At 52.1% G+C, this 25,716-nt stretch overlaps 1 protein-coding gene and 1 long non-coding RNA gene across 7 annotated transcripts in view; one reads left to right on the top strand and one right to left on the bottom strand.

The window, feature by feature from the left end:
- SUFU (SUFU negative regulator of hedgehog signaling) overlaps nucleotides 1-25,716 on the top strand; it is a 120,535-nt gene that overhangs the window by 78,836 nt on the left and 15,983 nt on the right. For 3 of the 6 annotated variants that reach the window (XR_016221972.1, XM_017348524.4, XM_089314426.1), the window contains 6 exons: nucleotides 556-698; nucleotides 2,430-2,515; nucleotides 2,765-2,837; nucleotides 6,290-6,446; nucleotides 8,237-8,348; nucleotides 24,836-24,970. Coding sequence is in view for 5 of the 6 variants with exons in the window: in XM_017348524.4 (XP_017204013.3) it covers nucleotides 556-698; nucleotides 2,430-2,515; nucleotides 2,765-2,837; nucleotides 6,290-6,446; nucleotides 8,237-8,348; nucleotides 24,836-24,970 (706 nt within the window). In the remaining variant the exon portion in view is untranslated. Of the gene's footprint in view, nucleotides 1-555; nucleotides 699-2,429; nucleotides 2,516-2,764; nucleotides 2,838-6,289; nucleotides 6,447-8,236; nucleotides 8,349-15,767; nucleotides 24,806-24,835; nucleotides 24,971-25,716 lie in introns of those variants that run through there. The other 3 variants (XM_002718581.6, XM_051823539.3, XM_070057303.2) reach the window with 3 other exon arrangements.
- On the bottom strand, nucleotides 8,358-15,869 carry LOC138845314 (uncharacterized). Its single transcript, XR_011382301.2, has 3 exons — nucleotides 15,735-15,869; nucleotides 14,599-14,689; nucleotides 8,358-13,003 (listed from the first exon to the last, which is right to left on the bottom strand). It is a non-coding gene; the product is annotated as an uncharacterized LOC138845314 (long non-coding RNA).

The raw sequence follows: 25,716 nt of genomic DNA, 5'->3' as shown, positions 1-25,716 counted from the left end.
CAGCCAGAACTCCAACCGGTGCCCATATAGGATGCCAGCACTGCAGGTGGTAGCTTTACCTGCTGTGCCACAGCGCCGACCCCAAGGGTGCTCCCTTCTGAGTGGCTTCAGTAGCCAGAGATCCCGGTCTGTCTTTCCAAGGGGAAGGGCTTTCCTTGCGCTCTGGCCTCGCTGTGGACTTCCAGCCAGATGGCTGCACGGGAGAGCACTTCATTCCTTCTCAGCAGACACGATCATGGGTGCTGTCTCTGCAACTAGTGAGGGTGCTGGGGAAGTGAAGCAGATGCCCGGACCCTTTGGACTTCCAAGCCTGTGCGCATCCACACCAGCGGCCTGTTCTTTCCCACCGAAGGCTGACAGAATGGCAAGCAGGGTCTGCTTGGTTCTTTGAAAATATCCACAAGCTTTGCTTCCACCAGAGTGAATGTATCGCCTCCTTCCAGGGGCTACCCCAGGAGGCTGGAGCCTCCCAGCCTGGGCTTCTGAGGTTCCAGGCGGGCTCCATGCCTGGGTGCAGGGCCTGAAACACTGAGGACTGTCACGTCTCTCCCGCAGAGAACACTTTCTGCAGTGGGGACCACGTGTCTTGGCACAGCCCTTTGGATAACAGCGAGTCGAGAATTCAGCACATGCTGCTCACAGAGGACCCGCAAATGCAACCCGTGCAGACACCCTTTGGGGTAGTGACCTTCCTCCAGGTGAGACACGGTTGGCCTCTGCCTGGAGCCTTCCCTGTGGGAAAAGTTCTGGCAAGACAGGAGCAGGAGGTTTTCTTTGATCCCCTCCATCTTCTGTTCCCGCTGATGGTTTGTCAGCAGATGATCTGCCTTAACCTTCTGAGGTGGCAGGAGGGGAGGGAAGGGGCTGCCTGGGTGTGAGAGGATGACTAGTGGAGTGAGGTCACAGGGAAGGTATTTTGTGAACCAGGAAAGGTGCAGACAGCCGCAGGTGCAGCTGGACTCTACTTTCCCAGAAGGGCTGTGAATCCACACACCACACACATACCACACCACACATACCACACCCCACACACACATACCACTCACCTCATGCACATACCACACTACACACACCCCACACACACATACCACACACACACATACCACACACACACATACCACACACACACACCACACCACACACACCACACCACACACACCCACCCCATACACACACATACCACACACACACATACCACACACACACACCACACACATACACACACACACCACACCACACTACACACACCCCACACACACACACCCCACACACACATACCACACACACACACCACACATACACACACCACACCACACACACACACACCATACACACACATACCACACACATACCATACCATACACACACACACACACCACACCACATACCACACCACACATACACACCACACACATACCACACACACACACTACACCACACATACACACCCCATACACACACCACATACCTCATACACATACCACACTACACACATCCCATACACAGACACACCTCACACACATACCACACCACACACATACCATGCCACACATATACACCACACACACATACCACACACACACACATACACACACATACCACACACCTCATGCACATACCACACGACATACACACCTCATGCACATACCACACCACACACACATACCACACACACCATACACACATACCACACACACTCCACACACAATACACATACCACATCCCACATACACCACACACTCATACCTACACACACACCTACACACACAAACACCACACACACACCACACATGCACACCACACGCATACACACACACCACACATGCACACCACACGCATACACACACACACCACATGCACACCACACGCATACACACACACACCACACATACCCACACACACCACACATACCCACACACACCACACACACACACACACACACGCTGCAGCAAGTGCTGGCTTTGGGTCATAAGGATGTCTCTACAGAGGTTCAGGTGTTCCCTGGAGGTTTACAGACTTAGCGCCTGATGAGGGAAGAGCTTCTCTGCAGAACTGCCGGAGCATCTGGGCCGTGGTCCCGAGCCTGAAGGGTCTCAGACCGTGTGCAGTCCCTATAATGCCAGACAGTGGGAACATCTCCCTGAACCGCCTCTCAGCCTAGCGTTAAACCTTGTGTCTGCCAGAAACCTCACCCTTCACCGCAAGGGCAGGCAGGCGTCAGGCCTCAGTGCTGTCTGTGGACCCAGCCATCTCCTAGCCAGGCGGCAGCCCCCTCTAAGGTTGGGTGCCAGCTAATTTGAGACACAGCAGCTCCCAGCACAGATCCTGCCTGTGGTCTCTCCCCTTGAGGTCCCCCAGGAGAGCCTGGTGGCTGCGCTTCAGGGAGGGATGATCATTAATGCACAGTGGCATCTTGTCCCCCGCCCTAGATTGTCGGTGTCTGCACCGAAGAGCTGCACTCAGCCCAGCAGTGGAACGGGCAGGGCATCCTGGAGCTGCTGCGGACTGTGCCTGTGTGAGTACGTGCCCCTTGGGGGGGGTGGGGCCTGGCGACGGGAGGGGGTCCCTGTTTCACCCCACATGTGGGGCTCCCTTTGCATTGCTGTTTCAAGCACTGGTTTTCCCATCAGGGCTTCCTGACAGTCTGTAACCTGGACTGTTCCCCTGTGTTCGGGGACTGGGGCAGCAAACAGGGCAGGCTTTCACCCCAGCCTGTCAGCCCCAGACCCTTAGTTACCATCGTATCCCCTTTCCTTGTCCACAGCGCTGGCGGCCCCTGGCTGATAACTGACATGCGGAGGGGAGAAACCATATTTGAGATCGATCCACACCTGCAAGTATGTCTTGAGTGAGGGAAACCTTCTAGCACATGGTGCCTAGTCCTCTTCCAGATAACACTGACTTTCATCCTGGGAAAAGAGAGGAGCCTGATATGTGATTGAGTAGAAATATGGCATGATTTGCGACTTGTCCCCTGAATTCCGCAAGTACACAAAGGGGAGCGTAGATTTCAGCCCAGGCAAGTCTATCTCAGACACATGCATTTTGCATTTTAAAAGGGTGAATTTTATTGTATGCAAATTATGTGTCAACTTTAAAAATTAGATCTCTAGCAATGAAAGAAAATAAGTAGATATGGCTTTCTTGCCAAATATTCATTCCTTTACTTCCCCCTTCTTTTTTTTTTTTTAAGATTTATTTCATTATATATTTGGAAGGCAGAGTTAGAGAGAGAGAGGGAGAGACAGAGAGGTCTTCCATCCACTGGTTCACTCCCTAAATGGCCACAGTAGCCAGGGATGGGTCAGGCCAAAGCCAGAAGCCAGGAGCTTCTTCTGGGTCTCCTACGTGGATACAGGGGTCCAAGCACTTGGGCCATCTTTCGTTGCTTTCCAGGCACATTAGTAGGGAACTAGATTGGAAGTGGAGCAGGCAGGACCCCCAACGAGCACCTACACGGGGTGACAGCACTGCAGGCAGAGGCTTAACCACAACACCGGCCCCATAATTTTCCCTTCGTAAAGAACACAGACAAGGCTCACATTGTGGCACAGCAGGTTAAGCTTCTGCTTGCAATACCAGCATCCCATATGGCCACCAATTTGAGTCCTGGTTGCTCCATTTTGGATCCAGCTCTCTGCTAATGAGCATGGGAAAATAGCAGAAGATGGCCTAAGTGTTTGGACTCTTTCAACTTACGTGGGAGACCTAGATGGAGTTCCAGGCTCCTGGCTCTGGTCTAAACCATCCCTGGTCATTGCAGCTGGTTAGGAAATGAACCAGTGGGTAGAAGATCTTATTCTCTCTCTCTCTTCCCTCTCTGTCTCACCCTCCTCATCTCACCCTCTCTCTACGTATGTCACTCTGCTTTCCAAATAAGTAAGTCTTACACACACACACACACACACACACACACACACACACACAGACTTTCAGGGAGCTTTCTCACCCCCACCTCCGCCCCTTGCCAGACAGTGGTGCAAGTGACACCACTCCCTGACCAGCTGCAGCGCTGGTGGGCCTGAGGCCCTGCTCCTCCTTTGAGACACATGCTCCAGCCTGAGCAGTCAGATACTGAGCTGCCCTTCCTGCTGGCTAGGTCAGCATCCTTCATGTGTAAAGGAGTCTTCAGACACTCAGGCCTGCAGCTGCCCCTCACAGTGGCCCACCTGGACAGCCTCACCGTCTTTAGTGTCCTAGAAGAAGCACTCATCAGCATGTGGATGGATTTTGAAAGACCCAGGAGCATGCCTGCTTTTGCTATGGCCTGCTCAGGGAGCAGGAGCAGCAGGCATCCTACCAGGTGCCTGCCATGGGCGTGGCTCCTGCTCCCCCTCCACCAGTTGCAGGGCAGTGCTGTCTCTGAACCTTTCCTTCTCTAAAGCTCTGGCAGGCCACAGGCAGCTGCCTTCTGGAGCAGGGCAGAGGTGGCAGATGGACACGCTGCCTGCAGTCCCCGGGTTCTCTACTGCACGCCTATGAGGGCTTGGGCATGAATCTTCATTCACAGATGATGCTCCTCTGTCTTCCTAGTGCCTTTAACACTGAAACTTTCAAGTTGTTGCCAACATCCTCTGTTATCTCTGCTTTAAGTTTGGTTTCCTTGTAGCTTCTGCTTATGCAAGAACCAGGAACCATGAAGGCTGAGCCCTTTGTCTGCAGCCTGGTCCTTTGAAATAGTAAGGCAAGCAACTTGTCCTTTGTCTGCATGCTAAGAATAGTTCTCTGTGGTCTGCAGGCTCTCGAGACCAGCCCGCAGGACCCAGAGCACCCAAGTGTCTGTCAAAGCAAGTAGGGAGCCATGGGAGAAGGATGCAGCTTGCTTTCCTAGTCTCTGTGGACCAGGTGTGAACTCCGCTGCGTTCCCTTATGCTGCCCTCAGGCCTGCTTTTGCTGTCAGTCCAGTTTAGAACTGCTCCTGTCCTTCAATCCAAGCTCTGCCACTAACAAGCTGTGTGCCTGACCCAGTCTCCTTATTTCTCTGGCTCTTAACTCTTTCTTTTCATTTATGAAGTAGGTACACTGGACCAGTTTAGCCAGGAGGTATCTAGTCTTAGCTCTTAGCTGGGTAAAGGGCTTCAGGGCAGCCAGTGGAGAGGGAGAAGCCCAGGCTCTCCCCTCAGCAAGAAGGGCTCACCTGCTGCTACCTGGAGGACCCAGAGCCATTCCCTGCTGCTAACCTCTCCCTACCAGAGCCCCAGCGTTGTCCAGGCTGATGGTGACACTGGGAAAGAGGAGGGAGTGCTTGATGGGAAGGAGGTGTCCTAGGCAGGGACACTTGTGATAAGTCCCAACAAATGAGAGCAGTTTCCCCCAGATAGCTCCCTGACTGGCCAGTTTGGTGCCCATGATGCCATAGCAGGGCAAGGGGTGCTGATGAGGGGAGTGGGAGCACACAGCCTTGCTGGCATGCTCAGTCACAGGAGCTTTATTTGGCCCAGATGGCTGTGGATGGGCAGGGTTGCTGGAGCCTTCTAGATGACCTTTAATCTAAAACCCAGCATCTCAGCACTGTATTTTGCCAGAAAATCCAAGGATGTTTTGAGTACGGCTCTTCCTCGAGGCCATTTGGAGAGTGTTTGGACTCAACAGTGCCAAGACCTGCACAGAGGCAGAGCCTCCTGGCAGGGGGTTGGGGGTGGAGTAGGGACACTGTCTATAGTTGGTCACTGTCCTCCAGGCCCTTGTTCGATCTAAGAGATGGAAAAGGAACTCTATCTAGTGTCTTTTGCAAAACAAGTTAGGGGTGGCAGCCAGGAGACACCAGGGCTTCTGCTATTGGGCACATCTCTGTACAGCTGCACCCTCTAGCTGTTGGAAGAGGAACTGCAGACATGGCCTCCCTCACCTGTAGCTGGCTTCCCCTCTGACTGCTGTAGCAGGAAAGAGTTCTTGAAGGATCAGGGAGGAGAGGAGGAAGAGAACCTTCTTCAAGGAAGTGGGTCCTGTCTTTGCCACATCAGCTTCACAGGCCAGCATGGAGTGGGTAGGGTCTGGGCTCTGAAAGAGGAGGGAAAACCATGGTCCTGGAAGGCTGATGGTGGAAAAGCAGCTCCCCTTGGCTTTTCCATTCCTCCTGGTTCCCCTGCAGCAGTGCAGGGGCCGGCAGAGACAGTCGCATGCGGGAACCAGGCAGCGCAGCAGCAGAAGCCTTGCGCTGCATCTGTTGCGTCCTCCTTGGCACCTATGAGGGCTTGACACGTGCTCTAAGCATGGGAGTGGGGAGGGCAGTGGTGACTGTGGGGCCCCAGTTCTCTGAAGGAACTCTGGCTCTTTGGATCTTTTCAAGCAGGAGCGAGTTGACAAAGGCATCGAGACAGACGGCTCTAACCTGAGTGGTGTCAGCGCCAAGTGTGCCTGGGATGACCTGAGCCGGCCCCCCGAGGATGATGAGGACAGCCGGAGCATCTGCATCGGCACACAGCCCCGGAGGCTCTCTGGCAAAGGTGGGGCCATGGCCCGGCCCCGCTCCTCCCCTTTTCCCTCTCCAGGATGAGTCTTTAACGAAAACAGCCTGTTCAATAGTTTCTTTACTGGCCTGAGTTAAGCAGCAAGTAAAGTCTTCCAGCAGGGTGGAATTAAGGGAGCTTTATTGGCCCATTTATAGCTCTTTCCTGCGTGTGTTGCAAATACACCACCAGCAGGGACCATTGTGTTTTACCTTCAGGTCTTGCGATCTAGGGTCACGGATGTGAGTGGAAGCATTAGAACAGTTACAGGAAAAGCCCATAGTCCACCCAAGTACAAGAGAACAAGCACGGCCACCCACAGAATTGACACAGGGCCCAGTTCTGGCCTGAAGACCATGCCAGCCCTGGCGATCAATCATGTGAGGCCCACTTGCAAATGACCCCCCGTCGCACTGTCCTGTAGTTACAGAGTAAGGGGCTGTGGGTGGGGCACCCTGTACCTCTTGAGTTTGCATGAGATTTTGGGAAGGAAGATGAGTGTCCTGTTGGAAGCTCCCTGTGCTGGTCTCAGCTGCAGAAACAGTTGTGGCTTTTAGCAGAGGGTATCCCAATATCCCAAGCCAACTCCAAAGGCAAAGCAGCTATTTTGTGTACGTGTGTGTCTGGCTTCTTGGTCTACTTCCTTTCTCTGTTTTTTTTTTTTTTTTTTTTTCTGATTTTTTTGAAGAAAAAGATCCCTTCAGCCTTGAATAGCACCTGCCTATGTGCTAACACTTGTGAAAGGTTTTCTCTTTCTGAAAAGGACAACTTAAACCCCTAGTGCAAATATTTGACCATGTTTAATCCCTTTCCTTCCTTCCTGTGTACCACATCTGTGGGAGATTCAGAAAGAGAGCACCCAGTTACCAGAATCATTCTGTTGCTTTTGACAAAAGAGGAAACTTAAGGAGGGATCTATAATATTATCTCAGAATTTAATTGTTCTTGACTAGGTTTTAAAAATTATAAAGGTAACCCATGCCACTGTAGCCAAAAAGAAGCTTGTAACCATCCCCTCCCCACTCTGAGCACGGCCCTTTGAGCACCTGATGTCAGTTTGCTGTGTTGTATGTGTTTACAGTTTGCAGAGTAAGTCTTAGATCAAAATCTGGATGCAGGGGAAAAGATTAGTACACTTTGCCCCAAAGACCACAAAACACCTTACAAGAAATAATCCCACCAAGGGACTCCTTTCTCACCCTAGCTAGCTCATGGGAGGCCCAGTTGCCTGGGACAGACCAAGGAAGGGATATGACCTCAGCATTCCATGACCCCGGCCCTAGAGGAAAGGGCAGCAGGGCCAAACCTTAGGGGACCCCCAAGAACCCAACTGGGAGCCAGGCACCTCCTCCTGGTCTCCGATGTGGGTGTAAGGCTCAAGCACTTGGGCCATCCTCCACTGCCTTCCCGGGCCACAGCAGTGTGCTGCAGAGCAGAGAGCTGGGCTGGAAGAGGAGCAACTGGGACAGAATCCGGCCCCCCAACTGGGACTAGAACCCGGGGTGCTGGCGCCGCAAGTGGAGGATTAGCCTAGTGAGCTGCGGCACCGGCGCCACTTGTCTTCCACGAGAATGGCAGTCCGCAGCCTCTGAGCTCCTGGAGAGCACTGCCTCGTCCACCCTTGATGGTCTGCACTTGCTCCGCCCTCACGTCTGGCTGCCCTGAGCAGGCTCAGGACCGGCTTCACTGGCAGCTTTCCCCAGCATGTCTGCTGAGCGGGGTCTGGGGCGAGGTGGGGGTGCTGAAAGCCCAGAGAGCCATCAGGCAATGTAGTGGTGTTGTTGCAGACACAGAACAGATCCGAGAGACCCTGAGAAGAGGACTTGAGATCAACAGCAAGCCCGTCCTTCCACCCATCAACCCTCAGCGGCAGAATGGCCTCACCCACGACCGGGCCCCGTAAGTTCCCCAGTGTCCCGGGGCGGGGATGAGGGGACAGTGTTGTCCTGAGGGGGTATTCCCTGCGGATTGCAAGGGGGAGAACAATGCCCATGGCCCTTGCTGGATGGGCCCACGGTCTCCGGACCTAAGTGCAGCCATGGTCTGGAGCACACAGACCTGTGGGTTGTAGGAAGGGACTTCAGAGGGGCACAGCAGACCAGAAATATAAATAGCGGTAAATATTTACATGGACTGCGTGAACAGGCGGGGGGCCAGGTTGGGGCAAAATCTGACTTGGGGCCTCCTGGCCTTGTGGGAGCCCATTGTGCTGAGCACGGTTCCCTCCTTATCTCAGCCTCGGCCAGAGTTGCCCTTCCTTCCTTCCTGGAGCCTGGTCTCCGGCTGATAGCTGCAACCCCAGGGGCCTCCCTGTCTGGCCAGCCCCACACTGGACGCCTGCTGCTGGGGCCCTTCTTCCTGCCTGCCTTCTCTAGGGCCAGAGAAGGGAAGGGAAGTCCTTTGCAGGCTTCTGCTGCCTGTCCAAGGGCCCCTCCAGCCCTGAGGAGAGACTATGGCTATCCCAGAGGTCAGATCCGCTTCCCGTCAACCTCTCTTCCTCTGACTGGGGGCAAGTGGGGGCAGGGCTGGAGCTGGGCACCCCCCTCTGCCCTTAGTCCCTGGGCAGCTCTAGTGAATAACTGCTGGCAGTGGATGCCTGGGAGCTGGCAACCCAGGCAGGAACCTCGCCTGCCAGGGAGGAAATTGCTAGGCCTTGGGCTCAAAGGCAGGCCGCCTGATCCTGCAAGACCAGGGTGATCCGTGCTTCTTCTAAGAAGTCTTTATTATAAACTTGCCATGTAGCAAGCCTGGGCCCAAGGAGGCCGTCTGAGGTGCCCAGGTTCTCCCTTTGGGGGAGCATGAGTGAAATAATGAACTTGCAATGATTTGAGTCTGACTGTAGATGCCGTTTGCTACAAGTGGCTGCTGCTTTGGGTTCTAGCTCCAGTTGCCAAGCTATGATCCCCCAAAGTGGTAGTGGTACGGTACATTACAGAAAAGACAGGTCGGTCAGCAGGATCTGGTATAGTGGGAGGGCGTCTTAGAGGAGAGTGAATGACGTGAGGTGGACCTTGAAGGGGCCCTGGAATTTTAACAAGCAGGGAGAGAAGCTGAAGAGAATGGAGAACTGGGAGACCTGATGATGAAAGTTTCGTCTGCATCCCAGGAGCAGATTGTGGAGGAGGGAGCTCCTCTGGGAGTGGGGCTGCCCGAGCTGGCTCGCCAGGTGAACCTGCTGTCCAGAGTTTGCAGAGTTGCACTCTTGCTAGAGCAAAGATTCTGGAGAAGCTCCCCTGGCACTCCAGAGCATCTTTCAACTCCAGCCAGCTGCCCTGAACTAGCTGGCTTGAGGCACCAGCATCTTCCCTTGGCAGCAGCAGATGGCCAAGCTGGGTCAGGGGGCACCTGGAAGCTCTCCACCTGTGAGTCTGGACACCATCCCGGGGCCACACTCCTTCCCATGCCCTGAGCTTGGCTTCTCACCCTGGACCTCATTGTCACTGGTGGGAGGCCAGAGGTATTGTGGATTTCAAGTCTCGAGCAGATTTCTACAACTCGGAGGCAATCTCCTCCTGTGACATGCCTCCCTCTGCAAGGACAGAGCTTCTGGGCAGAGGGAGGGGCTCCTCCAGAGGTACACCCCACTTGCCCCTCTTATAGGCGTGAAACAGGCCTGAGATCTTACTCCCTGTCTTGGTCATGCTCCCAGCTGCTGCACCCCTAGACATCACAAGGAGGCACAAGGCTCTGGGTTCCACATCCACACTGACTGGGCAGTATGGCATCAGTTCTGAACCCAATGAAGTGAGGCTGTGGCCTCTGCCCTTTGTCTGTTGACTGAGATACAGAGAAGTGAGTGGGAAGAGATCAAAGGGGCTAGCCCTCGGGGGTCATCACCCCTCCCTGCAGCTCCAGGACCCAGGCAGCTCTCTGGAGTGCAGGGATCTACAGTCAGAAGGGAGTCGGAACATCTCCTCTGAGGTTCTCAGTGTGGTTACTGCTTTGTTAGCAATTGGTTGAAAAATGGTTCTTCCTCTTCCTTTCCCAAGAACATTCTCCAGCTCACCCTTAAGTCTCAGCATGTAGCTCCCTGTTACCACAGGATCGATGATGATGGGCCCAGTTCAGATTTGCAGGCGCAATTGTAATATCTGTGCTGCCCACTCCGGGACCTGACCCCGTTTCAGATATACCACATGGATTGTGACTGAGAGCGCCGACCCAAAATGTGCTGGCACCAGCATTTGCTGTGCTCCCTGTGGGGGAGCAGCCAGCGCAGGCCTTATTTTGTCTGCTGTCTGATTTCCCTTTAGTCAGGTTTTCTGGGTTGGGGTGCTCTGATGCATGAGTCTTCGTGGGTCTCTGTATGGTCTGAGAGGCCACATAGATCAGAGGTTCCAAACAGCTGATCCAGCTGGGCGCCAGCCTGCTCCTGTCCGCCTTGGTAGTAGCTGACGTTTGCATGGTGCTTAGTCTGTACCGGGTGCTGTTCCGAGTGCTTTCTTCCCGTATTAACTTTTTTTTTTTTTTTGAAAGATTTATTTTATTTATTTGAAAGACAGAGTTACAGAGAGAGGTAGAGACAGAGGGAGAGGTCCTCCATCTGCTGGTTCACTCCCCAGATGGCTGCAACGGCCGGAGCTGTGCCAATCTGGAACCAGGAGCTTCCTCTGGGTCTCCCATGGGGGTGCAGGGGCCCAAAGACTTGGGCCATCTTCTACTGCTTTCCCAGGTCATAGCAGAGAGCTGGATCAGAAGTGAAGCAGCCGAGACTAGAACCGGCGCCCATATGGGATGCCGGCACTTCAGGCCAGGGCTTTAACCCACAGCGCCGCCCCCCCCCCCCAATATTAACTTGATTCTCATAGTGCTCTATGAAGTAAATGATCTTGTATCTATGTCCCTTGTACTGATGAAGAAACTGAGGCACATAGGGGCTCCTAAGTAACTCACCTGAGCTGAGAGGTGGAGCAGCTTGGGGCAGTCTATCAGCTATTGAAACAGATGTGGTCTCCCCTACCCCATTCTCAGGGACCTCTTGAAGGCCCACAAGACTGTCTCAGAGAGTAATGACCCTCAGGTGGCACTCACCTAACTAATTGTAGCGTGAATAGAGACCTGTCACATGACACTGAGGACACGGCTGAAGTTGGCTGCTTATTTAACTCCGGGGAGGACAGACCTTGAGCCTTGGTGATTCCAAACCCCAGAAATAATGAGCTGGGTTGTAATCAGTTCATTTGTTCTAGAATCAGTTTTTGACACAAGGCCTCGTTTTCTTCCTGTTCTATCTCTGGCCCCTCCACTAGCTCAGGGCTAGGGGATTTCTTTGTTTCTTGGGACTTATTTCCTGCTTCCCAGAAAGGCGGGCCCTCTGGGTAACCTGCTCCTCTCCCACTCGCCTGCCAGCCCTCCTCCCACTGCCTTCCGGGAAGGAGAGTCCTTGGCCCTCTTTGGGGCTTCTTCGGCATTTCACAACCCTTGCATTCCAGCCATGAAATTTGTATCTGGCTTTTCCCAAGATGATCAGTTGAGAAAAGCCTCCTCCGGCTTGCAGGCGCCTCCCTTCCCACTGCTTGCTCGGGTGAGTTTGGGAGGCATAGGAAGCAACCCCTTTGTGCCAACTGAGGACAGCCTGTGCCTGCCAATGTCTGTAGGGATTTGGGGTGAGTGGAGAGGGCGTCCCTGGGCCTCCTTTCTGTGTGAGGTCACCTGGCCAGACGTGCACTGCTCTATGGAGTCTGGCCTTAGCCCCCAGCCTCTCCACAGTGACCTGGAGGGTGTGTGTGCCAGGTGCGGCCTGCTTCAGTGTTGCAGACCTCCTCCTCCTCCTCCTCCACTTCCTCCTCCTCACTTACTGCCTGAGGTCTGGGACTGTTTAGGAAGTCTCTGGGTTATGTGCCTGCCTAGGGAGGGCCAGGGCTTATGGGTGCATGCACACACGTTGGAGGGAGAGGATTCCTGGCTGTGGGAGAAGCACTTTGTAGTTGAGAGGCCTCTAAAAAGTAAACTCACCGTCACTGCGAAGTCAAGTTTCTTGAACTCCTTGAATGGCACCAACAGCTTTTAAGGTTTTGTTGTTGTTGCTTTTGCCTTACTTTCTTGGAGAATTAAGATTTTGTAGCATGAATTCTCCTATTGTGACATTCTCATCTGGAACACCTCCTACACACACACACACACACATGCACGCACGCACGCATGCATGCAGCACATTTCTGCTACTTTTGTGAGTGTGTCTGCTCCCATCTGTTTGGCCTTTTAGAAAGGGTGACTTTGCTGCCTCGAATTCCCATCTGAAATAGCCTGTAACCTGCCAAGGAATCATCCTTTAGAGAAGATTGTACTTTGTTTTACTCAGCCTATGAGGCCTTGAAAATTAATTCTAAAAAGAAAATATCTCATTTCCATCCCACCTACCAGCAAGGTTCAGTGAAGGAAGAGAGTTTCCATCTGGGGGAAGCGCTGGGCTGAAGCCAGTCCTGCTCACACACAGGCAGTGTGGGGGAACCGGCTCGGAGGGGTCTGTGTCAGCACAGTGGCCAGCCTGGGGCCTGCTCTGTCACATTGGCTTCCTCTGCCACTCCCACGCTCGGGAAGGATAGCTCTTTGCACTGGAAAGAAACCCAGAAAGAACGAGCTGGTTGGCAGGGCCCCGGCAGGCTCTGCAGGCCCCCAGCGTCCTCCTGGTCCCTGCTGTCCTGTGAAGGACCTTGCCAGGCCTTTCTCAGTACACTTCGGAAAGGGCAGCCAGGGGCCCCACAGCAAATCTGGTTTGGACAAATTTCTCTTTCAGTTCCATTCTTCTCTGCTTCCCCTAAGAGGTGAAGTCATGGCTGTGGTCGACACCCAACCTCAGGGCTCCTGAGTGGAGCTTTGAATTCTCAGTGCAAACGCTGCATCGCCTTCCTCGAGTTGCACAAGCAGGAGTATTTTTATCGCCCATCCTTGATCCTCAGTGTCACCCAACACTTCAGCACTGAGTCACTCCTGCAGGGAAGGGAGAGTCTCAAAGGTGAGAGCTGGAGAAAGGAGGTGACTCAGTGTCTCAGAAGACGGAAAGAGCAGGCCACTCGGGTCAGTGAGGGCCCAGCTTTCCCTCCAGGTCCAGGTCCCCGGGACCCAGAGGCATCCTGTTGACTCAGGAGTCCCCTAACCCTCTCCCAAGCTTTGCTCCCCCGTCTTCTTCAGCCACGCTGTCTGTCACCCTCCCCTTGCAGGGTTTCCAATCGAACGTGACATCTTGTCCTTTGGTTAGCGGTGTTTACCACCACCCTTCGGTTGCCTTTGTTCTCCCTCTCAGAAGCTTTGTCAGAATCACCAGTGGACACCACCTTGCATGTAACAGTAGCTCTGGAGGTGAGTGGGTCCCCTCAGCTCAGCTCCATACCCAGCATTCCCATTCCCAGCTTGCCCTCAAGGGAGACCTGCCAGTGGTTCTTTCTCTGGAAAGTTCAGAGCTTTTATCAGCAATCAGAAAGCAAAAGGAATCATCTTCCAGGCAAACTGCAGACAGAAAAGGTGGGGCTGGGCTCTGCAGGCCAAACCCACTTCGCTTCTGAGTAATTGCAGGCCCTGCAGCCCTGGTTCCTGTCCCCGGGTGTGCCTAAGGAACAGGCCCCACATCGTGTGCAGTGCAGACATCGTTTGTGGCTAAAAGGAGTCTCAGTGATTCAGCTCCTCTCCGTTCTGCCCCTGCTGCCAATTAAAGAATGTGGCCGACCCCCTTTGGGCTAAGACAGAAAAGTGAAGACTTTGCCATTTGAAGAGACCAGGATGGAGAGGAAGCATGGATAAGGTCTGTCAGTCTGTGAAGTGCAGGTAGGATGGCCAGGGCAAGTCAGATGAACTGTACAGTTTATCTTACAGTAGTCAAGATTCTACCTTGACACTGGAAGCAGAGGGTATGTTAGGATATGTAAAAAAGTCACCTTATGAAGTGAGAAGGGAAAATCTAGAATGTGTTATATAGACAGGTGGTAAAGACTAAATGGGAAAATTTAGATCAATTCCTGTATTACTACGGGGTCCTTCCAAACCGTCCCATAAACCACCTCACAGTGCTGCCAATATGGGCTGGATGGGTTCTTGCAGCCAAGCAGGCAGTCTTCACTGTACGTTACCATGCGCCATGCCCTGTGTTGTAAGCTGCTGTTGTCCCCATTTTGCAAACTAGAACGCTGAGGCTTAGATAGGTTATGTAACTTACCTAGAGTCAAACTGCTAGGAAGAATGTCTGCTGGGATTTGAACGCAGGGTTGCTGACTCCAGATCTAGGCCCCTTCACCATTATGTATTGCCTGTGAAAGAGGATAAGAGTGGAGAAAGTGCATGTCAATTCACAGGGGAAATAACTGGAAGGAAGGCCTTGGAAGTCTACACCCAAGTGCACGGAGCAGAACTGGTACATTAGCTTGCCTGGAAACCTGTGAAGGGGCAGGGCAGGCAGGGCAGAGGAGACCATTTGGCTGAGAGAAGCACACTGAAAACTGAAATGAAATCTGCTACAGGATATGCTCCATCAGGAAGAGTGAGGAAGACATCTGGGGCACAGGAAATGGGATCCAGCATGAGAGGGGGCGAGCAGTACCAGGGAGTACAGGTGGAGAGTGATTCCAAGTGACAGGTGCAGGGGAGAATGGGAGGAAGAAGCCAGCTCAGGAACAGCCTGGAGAACTCTTTCAGCAGGTAAAGTCATAGATACTTGATATGCTTCAGTGTCTTGGGGGTATCTGTAGACCGTTGGTGGTAATTTAGGATTGAATTGGTGGTAAGCACAAAGGAAATGAAGATGGTTATTAATAAATCCAAGGAAAGGAGAAAGTTATGACACAGGGGAAAAGTAAGTATGGTGCACTGCATGGCTCAGCTGTAGACCACATCGGCATAGTTGTGATAGGGTAAACTCCTAAGACAATGGGCAGGTGAGAGGGCAGAATGAAAGACAGCTAAAAGCTCCTCTTCCATAGTGCGGAGGCGGTAGATAAAGCCTGAAAAGAAAATGCCAGGAATTAGAAATAAATTCTATTTCAAATATCAAGGAAAATACCGAAAGAATCAATTAACAGTTGACAGTGGTCGTCTCTGAGAAGTAGGACTGAGAAGACTGCTGACTCTTGTACCAACTTTATGGATCCATTTGACTCTTTAAAAAAGAAAAGCAAAGAAACGATATGGTGTGAGCTACTATCCAGGTGAAAAGCACAAAAGTGGCCCCAAGGCAAGCCCAGGGGTACGTGAGCTCCTGGCCATCCTGCTAGGAGGTGAAAGTCAGTGTGCTAACGTTTTATTGAGTTTTAAGTGGACAGAGGGTCCTCTGGTTAAGACTGAAGAATGCTGGCTTACCTAAAATGAAATCAGTGTGCTTTCCCTCTGCAGGCCTCAGGAATCCAAAATGCCAGCATTCTGTGACTCTACTCAGGCACGGTGCACATCGAATCCACCTGCATTTCTAGAGGCTCTTCTTAAGTCAGAATCCTGTTGAATGTCCTTTGGAAAGCTATGTCCTGTCTCCTCGGAAGGCAGTTCTTATAAGAGGTCAGGGAAAAGATAGATGTGTTTTCATGGCCCTGAAGCCCCACTCCAAAGGGAGGGGAGTTTTTGAAGGAGTGGTGTCATGGTGACGTTCTCGCTGTTGTCAGGAGACTTGCGGTTGCGCCCCTGCTCTCTGTCTGCTCTTTGTGTAAAGTTGGACTAGTTATTTAAGTGAAAGGCTCTGGGCTTCAGCTTCTTTATCTGTAAAATGAGTAAGGGAATACCTATTTGTGGGGCTGTTAAGAAAACGAAAGGGGGCCGGCGCTGTTAACGCCCTGGCCTGAAGCGCTGGCATCCTATATGGGCACAGGTCCAAGATCCGGCTGCTCCACTTCCAATCCAGCTCTCTGCTATGGCCTGGGAAAGCAGTATAAGATGGCCCAAGTGCTTGGGCCCCTGCACCCGCATGGGAGATCCTGGCTCCTGGCTTTGGATCGGCACAGCTCCAGCCGTTGCAGCCAACTGGGGAGTGAACCATTGGATGGAGGACCTCTCTCTCTCTCTCTCTCTCTCTCTCTCTCTCTCTGTGCCTCTCCTCTCTCTATGTAACTCTGACTTTCGAATAAATAAATAAATCTTAATAAAAAAAAAAAAAGAAAATGAAAGACAACAAAGTATGTGAAGGGAGTAGCCACAGTCACATAGTCCCAGGGCCATAGTCAGTGCTCGATAGAAGGTATTTTTTAATACCATTATTGTGAATAGTTCCCTGAAAACGAAAAGTAGGTATAATTCCTCCAGAGACCAGCATAGGTATATAGAGAATCTTTCACACAGCTCAGGGTTTTGGAAGAATTTGAGCAAAAGCTGGAAGGAAAAATGTGTTACACCAGCACAGCCTTTTAAAGAGCAGGGTCAAAGAATAGCCGAAACTCAAGAACTGCATCTTGTGAAAAAGTGCTATGACCAGCAAAAAGCCTTCATTTTCGTGCTTCTTTTGAGAGTGAGAAGAAAACCCGAGGTATCGTCATTTGGACAGAGTCAATGTTAATCAGCGGCCAAGAGAAAACAAAGTTAACTCGAGTTCTCTTATGCTTCTGTCTCAAAAACAAACAGCTTCAGACCAGGAAAGCTCACATAGGCATTGACAAGAGTATTTAAACGGTGGTTTCGGGCCAGCACTGTGGCTCACTTGGCTAATCCTCCACCTGCGGTGCTGGCACCCCGGGTTCTAGTCCCGGTCGGGGCGCTGGATTCTGTCCCAGTTGCCCCTCTTCCAGGCCAGCTCTCTGCTGTGGCCAGGGAGTGCGGTGGAGGATGGCCCAGGTGCTTGGGCCCTGCACCCCATGGGAGACCAGGAGAAGCACCTGGCTCCTGGCTTCGGATCAGTGCAGTGCGCCGGCTGCAGCGGCCATTGGAAGGTGAACCAACGGCAAAGGAAGACCTTTCTCTGTCTCTCTCTCACTGTCCATTCTGCCTGTTAAAACAAACAAACAAACAAACAAAAAACACTGTGGTTTCAGGTATCTTAGTACATATGAGCGGGGAGTTTTCCAAATACTCCTAGAAAATGTGTGTTGTTTTTATTTAAAATTTTTTTTAAAGATTTATTTGTTTCAAAGTCAGAGATACAGAGAGGAGAAAGAAGGAGATCTTCCATACACTGTTTTACTCCTCAGACGGCTGTAGTAGCCAATGCTGGGCCAGGCCGAGGTCAGGAGCCAGGAGCTTCATCCGGGTCTCCCACATGGGTGACTGGAGCCCAAATGCTTGGGCCATCTTCCACTGCTTTTCTCAGCCCATTAACAAGGAACTGGATTAAAAATGGAACAACCAGGACATGAACCAGCACCCATAGGGATACTGTTATCACAGGCAGCAGCTTTGCCCACTATGCCAAAACTTTAACCCCTATTTTTTTTTTTTAAAGATTTATGTATTTATTTGAAAGTCAGAGTTACACAGAGAGAGAAGAGACGGGGGGCGGGGAGGGCGGTCTTCCATCCGCTGGTTCACTCTCCAGTTGGCTGCAATGGCCAGAGCTGCACCAATCTGAAGCCAGGAGCTTCTTCTGGGTCTCCCATGCAGGTACGGGGGCCCAAGGACTTGGGCCATCTTGTACTGCTTTCCCAGGCCATAGCAGAGAGCTGGATCGGAAGTGGAGCAGCTGGGACTAGAACTAGTACCCATATGGGATGCTGGCACTGGAGGTGGCAGCTTTACCCACTACACCACAGCGCTGCCCCCCCCATTTTTTAAAAACATTTATTTTACTTTTTTGAAAGGCAGAGTGAGAGATGGAGATATTTTCCATCCACTGATTTACCCCCAAATGGCCACAACAACCAGGGCTGGGCCAGGCTGAAGCCAGGAGCAAGAAACTCCATCCAGTTCTACTTCATGGGTGGCAAGGGCCCTAGCATTTGGGCCATCTTCTACTGCCTTCCTGGTCACATTAACAGGAAACTGGATTGGAACTGAAGCTGCTGAGACTTGAACTGATGCTCCCATATGGCAACAGCATAATTCACTGTACCACAACACTGGCCCTGAAAATGCATATTATGAAAAAACTATTTATAAATTTAGAATTTTGCACCAAAATTAATTTTTTTTGACAGGCAGAGTGGATAGTGAGAGAGAGAGACAGAGAGAAAGGTTTTCCTTTTTGCCGTTGGTTCACCCTCCAATGGCCGCCACGGCTGGTGCCCTGCGGCCGGCGCACGGCGCTGATCCGAAGACAGGAGCCAGGTGCTTCTCATGGTCTCCCATGGGGTGCAGGGCCCAAGCACTTGGGCCATCCTCCGCTGCCTTCCTGGGCCACAGCAGAGAGCTGGCCTGGAAGAGGGGCAACTGGGAAAGAATCCGGCGCTCCAACCGGGACTAGAACCCGGTGTGCCGGCGCCGCTAGGTGGAGGATTAGCCTATTGAGCCGCGGCGCCGGACCAAAATTAATTTTTTAAAAGTTATTTTAGGGGCTAGCACTATGGTGTAGCAGGTAAAGCCACCACCTCCAGTGCTGGCATTCCATATAGTCACCGGTTCGAGTCCTGGCTGCTCCATTTCCGATCCAGTTCTCTGCTATGGCCTGAAAGAGCAGTAGAAGATGGCCCAAGTCCTTGGGACCCTGCACCTACGTGGGAGACCTGGAAGAAACTCCTGGCTCCTGGCTCTTGGCTCTTGGCTCCTGGCTCCTGGTTCTGGCTCCTGGCTTCGGATCAGCGCAGCTCTGGCCATTGTGGCCAACTGGGGAGTGAACCAGCAGATGGAAGACCTCTCTTTCTCTCTCTCTCTCTTCCCCTCCCTCCTTCCCTTCCTCTCCTTCTCCCTCCCCTTCTCTGTCTGCCTTTCCTTCTCTCTCTCTGTATAACTGTGACTTTCAAGTAAAATAAATAAATCTTTTTTAAAAAAAGTTATTTTATTTACTTGAAAGGCAGAGAGACAAAGACAGAGAGATCTCCCACCCTTTGGTTCATTTCCAAATGCCTACAACAGCCAGTACAGGGCCATGCTAAAGCCAGCAGCCAGAAACTCAATCTGGATCTCCCACGTGGGTGGCAAGGGTTCAACTACTTGAGCCATTACCTACTGCCTCCCAGGGTGCACACTAGTGGAACGGAATGGAGAGATGAGCCGATACTAAAACCCAGGCACTCTGCTATGAGATGCAGGCGTCGTTAGTAGCAGCTTAACTGCTGTGCCTAACACCTGCCCCCAAAATAGACTTTTATTTCTACCTTCCATGAACTTCTTGAAATATCCTCATGCTGTACCCTAGAACAACAGAAGGAGAATTGGCAGATGAGGTTGTTATAGTGGGCATCAGGAATCTTTGCAGGAATGGGAAAGAGGTGCATTAGACAGCTGGAAGGACTCAAAAGTTTCAGAAGACAAAAAGCTTTCTAGCCTAGTGAGCTTAGTATCACTCTCAGGGAAGGTTCTGCACAGCAAGTTGGCAGTGAACACTCAAAGGAAAATGGAGTCAAAGAGCCCAGCTCAGGTCGGTGCTGTGGCACAGCAGATTGGGCCACCACTGCAGCCCGGTATCCCATATGGGCACTGGTTCAACTCCCAGCTGCTCCACTTCTGATCCAGCTCCCTGCTAATGTACCTGGGAAAGCAGTGGAGGATGGTCCAAGTGCTTGGGCCCCTACACCCACGTGAGAGACCTGGATGAAGTTCCTGGCTCCTGACTTCAGCCTGGCCCAGTCCTGGTCATTGCAGCCATTTCAGGGAGTGAACCAACAGATGGACGATCTCTTTCTCCTCTTTCTCTTTCTATATCTCCCTCTCTCACTGTAACTCTTTCAAATAAATAAATAAATCTTAAAAAGGAGAGGTTGCTGTGGTGTAGCAGGTAAAGCCGTCACCTGCAGTGCCAGAATCCTGTATGGGCACTGGGTTCAAGTCCCAGCTGTTCCACTTCTGACCCAGCTCCCTGCTTATGGGCCTGGTAAAGCAGCAAAAAATGGTCCAAGTCCTTGGGCCCCTGCACCCATGTGGGAGACCTGGAAGAAGCTCCTGGCTCCTGGCTTCGGATCGGCACAGCTCCGGCCATTGCAGCCATTCGGGGAGTGAACCTGCAGATAGAAGATCTTTCTCTCTTTCTCTGCCTCTGCTTCTCTGTAACTCTGCCTTTCAAATAAATAAATAAATTTTTAAAAAAATCCAGTATGCCTGACCATGCTCACTGCCTTTGAGGAAAGTTTACCTGCTTGGTAGGCAGAGGAAGTGCTATGGGCCTTGTCTAGGCAAGGTTTGGCAACACAGTTTGAGAGTGTTCTGACATCAACACAGGCAAGACAGAAATGTCCAGACAACATTCAGGAGGATGAGGGGCACAGGGATGGGAAGGTTGGGTTGATTTATGATTGGTTCAGTTAGCATGCCCAAAGAGTAATGATGTCAGTCTGTCAGCCTGCCTGCCTTCCCCTGTCCCACTCGCTGTTTGATCAAAGCCTGAGAGGAGAACATGGATGGCAAGTTTATCAGTTTTGTCAGTGATGTGACGTCAGAAGGAACGCCAACATGATGGATGCCAGAGTCAGGTTTCAGAAATACTTAAACCTCCTGAACTATCCAGATAATGCAGAGTTCTGCTCTTAGCTCCAAATAATCCACAGTAACTACTTGGTGGGGGGCCTCAGCAGCCCATGGGAGGGAGCCGGGGGGAAAGCTCGTTGACAGGGAATGTAGTGGCGTGAGTTGGTAGTGTGATGAGGTTACAAAGAGTAGACAAGTTGATGACAGTTTTAATAGAAATAGAGTGTCCCAAACAAGGGAGCTCATAGTCCCCCAGTGATCTGCACTGGTTAGACCACACACTGTATTTATTTCCACCCATGATATTTCACTTCCAGACAGGACAGTCTAGCATGACAAGCCAGAATGAATCCAGGGGAGGGTGACTTGAATGGGTAGAAGATTTCAGAACTTTGTCAGGAATGGAGTTGAAAGTTGGGCCACAGATCCTGGAACAAGAAACTGTTGATGGGCCGTTAGAGCAGCCTCAGGGATTGGAAAGGCTGTCACAGGAAGATGGATTAAGCTACTTCTGGGCGGCCTGAGGACCAGTGGTTTGAGAATTGCAGGAAGACAGACTGCTTGGTGAAAGGAAGACGGCCCTCCCTCTATGGAACAAAGGTCTCAAGGGGTCTGACTGCCCTGTGTTCAGGCCTTCCAAGGGTGCCAGTGGTTGACCAGGGTTTGCAGTGTCCACTCAAGGAGTCAGGGGCCCTTTCAAGCCCTATCTCACGAGTCACCTTTCCTAAGCTGAGGGCAACTGACCTGGCTAGAGGCAGTTGGATTCTGGGCTCAAGACAAAGGCAAACAGATTTCTGGCAAGCCATTGGCATTTTTACAAGAGGAACAGATAGACTTTTAGAGGCAGCCAAGTAACACTGACACATTAATACATTCATCAGTTGTATTTCGAGTACCCACCATATCCTGGGCACTGTTAGATGTCTCATCTGTGTCCTCACATATCATTCTTACCGTGACCTCACTGCTACTTGTTCCTATCAAAAAGATACCCAAGCTTGGAGAGAGGGTAAGTCATTTTCCCAAGGTCATGTGGAATTCTGTTTTCTAGAACATGTCCTTGGCCCTGTACCCCTAGCGGTCCCTGTGCCACCTTGGGAGACCCCCTCCCTCCTAGCCCTAAAGCTTTGCCTTCTCCTCCACTGACAACTCAGGGAGAAGCAGCCCAGCTGAGAAATTAGGCCACGCTGCCGAGCACACTACTTATTTTTTTATGACTAAGATTAAGCTGACAACCACGCAAAACACTGCAAACCTGTGTCGGCTGCAGATTTAATACCTCACCCAGCCCACACAAATAATTCATGCTTCTGCATCGATGTCCAGAAAAAACAAATCAGCAAAAAGCCAGGCTCCTGCGTGTGTGTTTGTGTGTGTGTGGAGCAGCCGCATTTCCATTGAAGCAGTGTGCCGGAAATACCCAGGCTCCAGGACTGCAGATCTAGCATTTTGTGATTTTTTTTTCTCTTAAAAGATTAAAGTATGGTTTCAAGTGATTGAAGGCTGGTGGGAGGTGTGAATGTGGGCTCTTGCCACGTTAATTCTTCAGATGATTAAGTTCTTTTCCATTTCTTTAAAGCTGTTTGCCGTTGAGTTTGATGTCCTGTTCCGGGTGAGTGTGTTGTGGCAGTTACCAAGGTGACTTTAGCTGACTTTCAACAATTTATTTTTCCCTCCAGCTTGAGACGTCCCTAGCCCTGTGCACTGTTGAACCTCCTCTACCAGCCCCCGCCCCACCTCCCATTGCTATTCATCAGCCAGAGAGGCTGGCTCCTCTAGCAGGTCCTGCCTGGGGCCGCCAGGCCTGAGCCCCTTTCAGGAACACTGAGGTGCGTGTGGCTGTGGGAACCTGTGGTCAGGAGTGGTCAGGACCATCACACCCTGGCTCTCCCACTGGAGTACACGCTGTGGCCTCAGCTGTAAAAGAAGGCTTAGCAGTAAAGCCCACTCAGTGCTTGCTGTGAGGGGTCTCTGAGTGACAGGCCCAACACCCAGCAAGGGCTCAACAGACACGGGCTGCTGCCGTTTCCTGAGTTTTGCCCATGTTTGGGTCCTGACGGCGCCCCCATGTCACCTCTGAGCCCCGTGCCTGGCTGAGAGGCAGTGCTTGGTGTCGCCTTCCTCGGAAGAAAGGTGGTGTAGCAGCCCCCAGTGATGGGAAAGAGAGTTTGTCAGAAGTCTGAGCTTCCCACGCTGGCCTGCCACAGACCAGCTCTGTGGCCTTGGGCGTCTCAGTGTCGCCTTTTCGGAAAGGAAGGCAGTAGATTAAACAACCCTAGTGCTTCCTTCCAGTCCTGAATACCGTGAATACTGTGGTCCTCCTGGCTGTGGTGTTGCTCTCCTTCCCAGTCTTGTGAAAGCCTTTGCCAAGGAGAAGTCTCTGGGAAGAGAGGAAGGGGCTGCTTTGTGAAAAAGCTGTCAGTTCTCTGGGGGGATACTCAAGAGCAGACCAGCTGGTGGGAATGGTCCCCAGGGCTTGAAGCATTTCTAAACCACTGCCTCAGCAGGCCCCTTCCTGCTGAAGGTCAATTTTTTTTTTTTTTTGCTCTTTTAATTTGTATTTATTTGGAAGGCAGAGAAAAAGAGAGAGCTCCCATTACTCCCCAAATGCCCACAACAGCCAGAGCTGGGCCAGGCTGAAGCCAGGAGTCTAGAACTCAACCCAGGTCTCCTATGAGACTGGCAGGGACCCAGCTACTTGGGCCAACACCAGCTGCTGCCCAGGGTGCGTATCAGCAGGAAGCTGGAGTCGGGAGCTCCACCTGTCCCCAGCCTCCTGTCTGCCGACTGACCTCAACTCTTCCCTGGAGAAAGTGCTCTGCCTGTGGGTGCCTCGCTGGCTACTGACCCCAGGCTCAGTACTACTCTCACCATGTGTGAGAAGGTTAGACCAGCCCCTCCATGGCTGTCCAGTCCAGACATCTTGGGTGGCTCCTGCTTGCTGCTTGAATGATAAGTAACTGGACCATTTCACCCAGTATTTTGATGGACACCTGGGGAATTCTGAGATTCATAGCCCAAACCAGAATCCTGCCTTTTGAATGAGATCAGTGAGTGACCCTCACTTCCTTCTGTGGCAGATTTGAGAAGTTGTCAGGAGGAGCAACTAAGTTTAAAAGAACAAATCTTAGAATGCAAGGGACGTGGGGCCAGCTCTTGGTAGGTGCTGAGCAGGAGGGAGTTTGAGACTGCAGCAACAGCCCAGCATAGCCAAGGCCACAGTCATGACAGATCTGGTCCAGGGCTCCCAGAGCCTTGAAGCCCAGCAGGGAGAGGGCCCAACTCTGCTGTCCCATTAGGCCCCCTGATGTGACTCCTAAGAGCCTGCTCCCACCCTCTCCATGGGATTGTTTCACTTCCTGGTTTGAAGGAGGATGCATGGCACTGCCACTTCTGGCCACTAGCAAAAGTGTGCTTGTGCTGAGCTTCTCAGGGTCAGTCTTGGAGACATGTCTCATGGTGCTCTCCTACCATAGCCTTGGAGAGCCAGGAGTCTGAGGTCCAGGGCAGGAGAGGAAGGGCTCCCAGAAGCTCCTAGAATATCACAGGAAAAGCAAGCCACTGTGGCATTAACTTTTTAGTGTCTTATTGGCCAAAGGTGCTAGCTCCAGAACCAGACCCGCCTGAGACCAAATCCCACTCCACCCACGCACTGATCATGCAACTAAGACAAGTTACTTGGCTTCCTTGAGGCTCAGTTCCTTGTCTTTAAGGGGGAGATAATAATAGTTCCCACCTTGTAGGGGCGGTACCCTTGTGAGCGGTACCCAATCAGTGAAAAGTGCTCAGCATGGTGGCTGGCACTTGGCACACACATAGGATTATGATTGACAGTTCCACTATTGTCATTTTCAGGAGCCCAACCAGAGACTGATTCCGCCCTGTGCTGTTTACCTTATGCTCAACCTGTCCCTGTGCTTACTTCGCAGGAGCCGCAAAGACAGCCTGGAAAGTGACAGCTCCACAGCCATTATTCCCCATGAGCTGATCCGCACACGACAGCTCGAGAGTGTACATCTGAAGTTCAACCAGGAGTCAGGAGCCCTCATTCCTCTCTGCCTTAGGTGAGCCACAGCTCCAGCTCGGGCCCCGCGGTGCCCAGATCGACCTCCAGGGGGCACCTCAGAGCCTACTCCAGCCATCCTGGCAGAGAAGGGAGGTGCCTGTCTGCAACCCGCACACCTCAGACTGGGCAGGAGAGGGAGGAGAACCTAGGCAGCTCCATCTTGGACCCATGGGAGCTTGGGAACTGTGAACCAGCCAGTAGCTGGCTTGTCACTGAGCGGTGCTGTGCTGTATTCTCCCTGCCTAGGCCTCTGGCCAGCCTCTGTGAACACTGTAGATCACCCTGAGGGAGGGGCCTCCTCTCTGTAGCTTGTGCCTAGCCTACAGCAGTGACAACCTCTGGTGGGCCCAGGACCATGGCCAGGGAGCCCCACTGGTCTCCAGTCTGACTGCTTGGTTGCCACACCATCCTCGTTTGCTGCTGAAGTTGTCTCCTCGGTCCAGAGGAAGCTTCAGCGACCAAGGAAGTCTCAGATACTCCCAGCCACCCAAAGCCTGGGGTCTGGATGGCAGGGTCACCAGCACTGGGCTGTCAGGGTGAGGCTTCTGGTACGTTGGGCTCTGTTTTCTCCTGCTTGCTGTTTTCTCCATGCAAAACACTAAGTTCCTCAAGGCTGGTGGCCGGCCCAGCAGACTTCTTAAGGGACCAGGGAGTCCAGTTGTGTCCCTTCGCCTGCTGTCCTTGCCAGAAACCCAGCCCTGCGACCAGAGTCCAATGTCCCACTCGGGGACACTACATTGGCTG

The sequence above is a fragment of the Oryctolagus cuniculus genome, chromosome 15 (genome assembly GCF_051225735.1).
Source record: "Oryctolagus cuniculus isolate XC-2025 breed Fujian yellow rabbit chromosome 15, ASM5122573v1, whole genome shotgun sequence".
NCBI classification, from domain to species: domain Eukaryota; kingdom Metazoa; phylum Chordata; class Mammalia; order Lagomorpha; family Leporidae; genus Oryctolagus; species Oryctolagus cuniculus.
The sequence above is the reverse complement of the archived record's forward strand: the minus strand, read 5'-3'. Positions and strand labels throughout refer to the sequence as shown.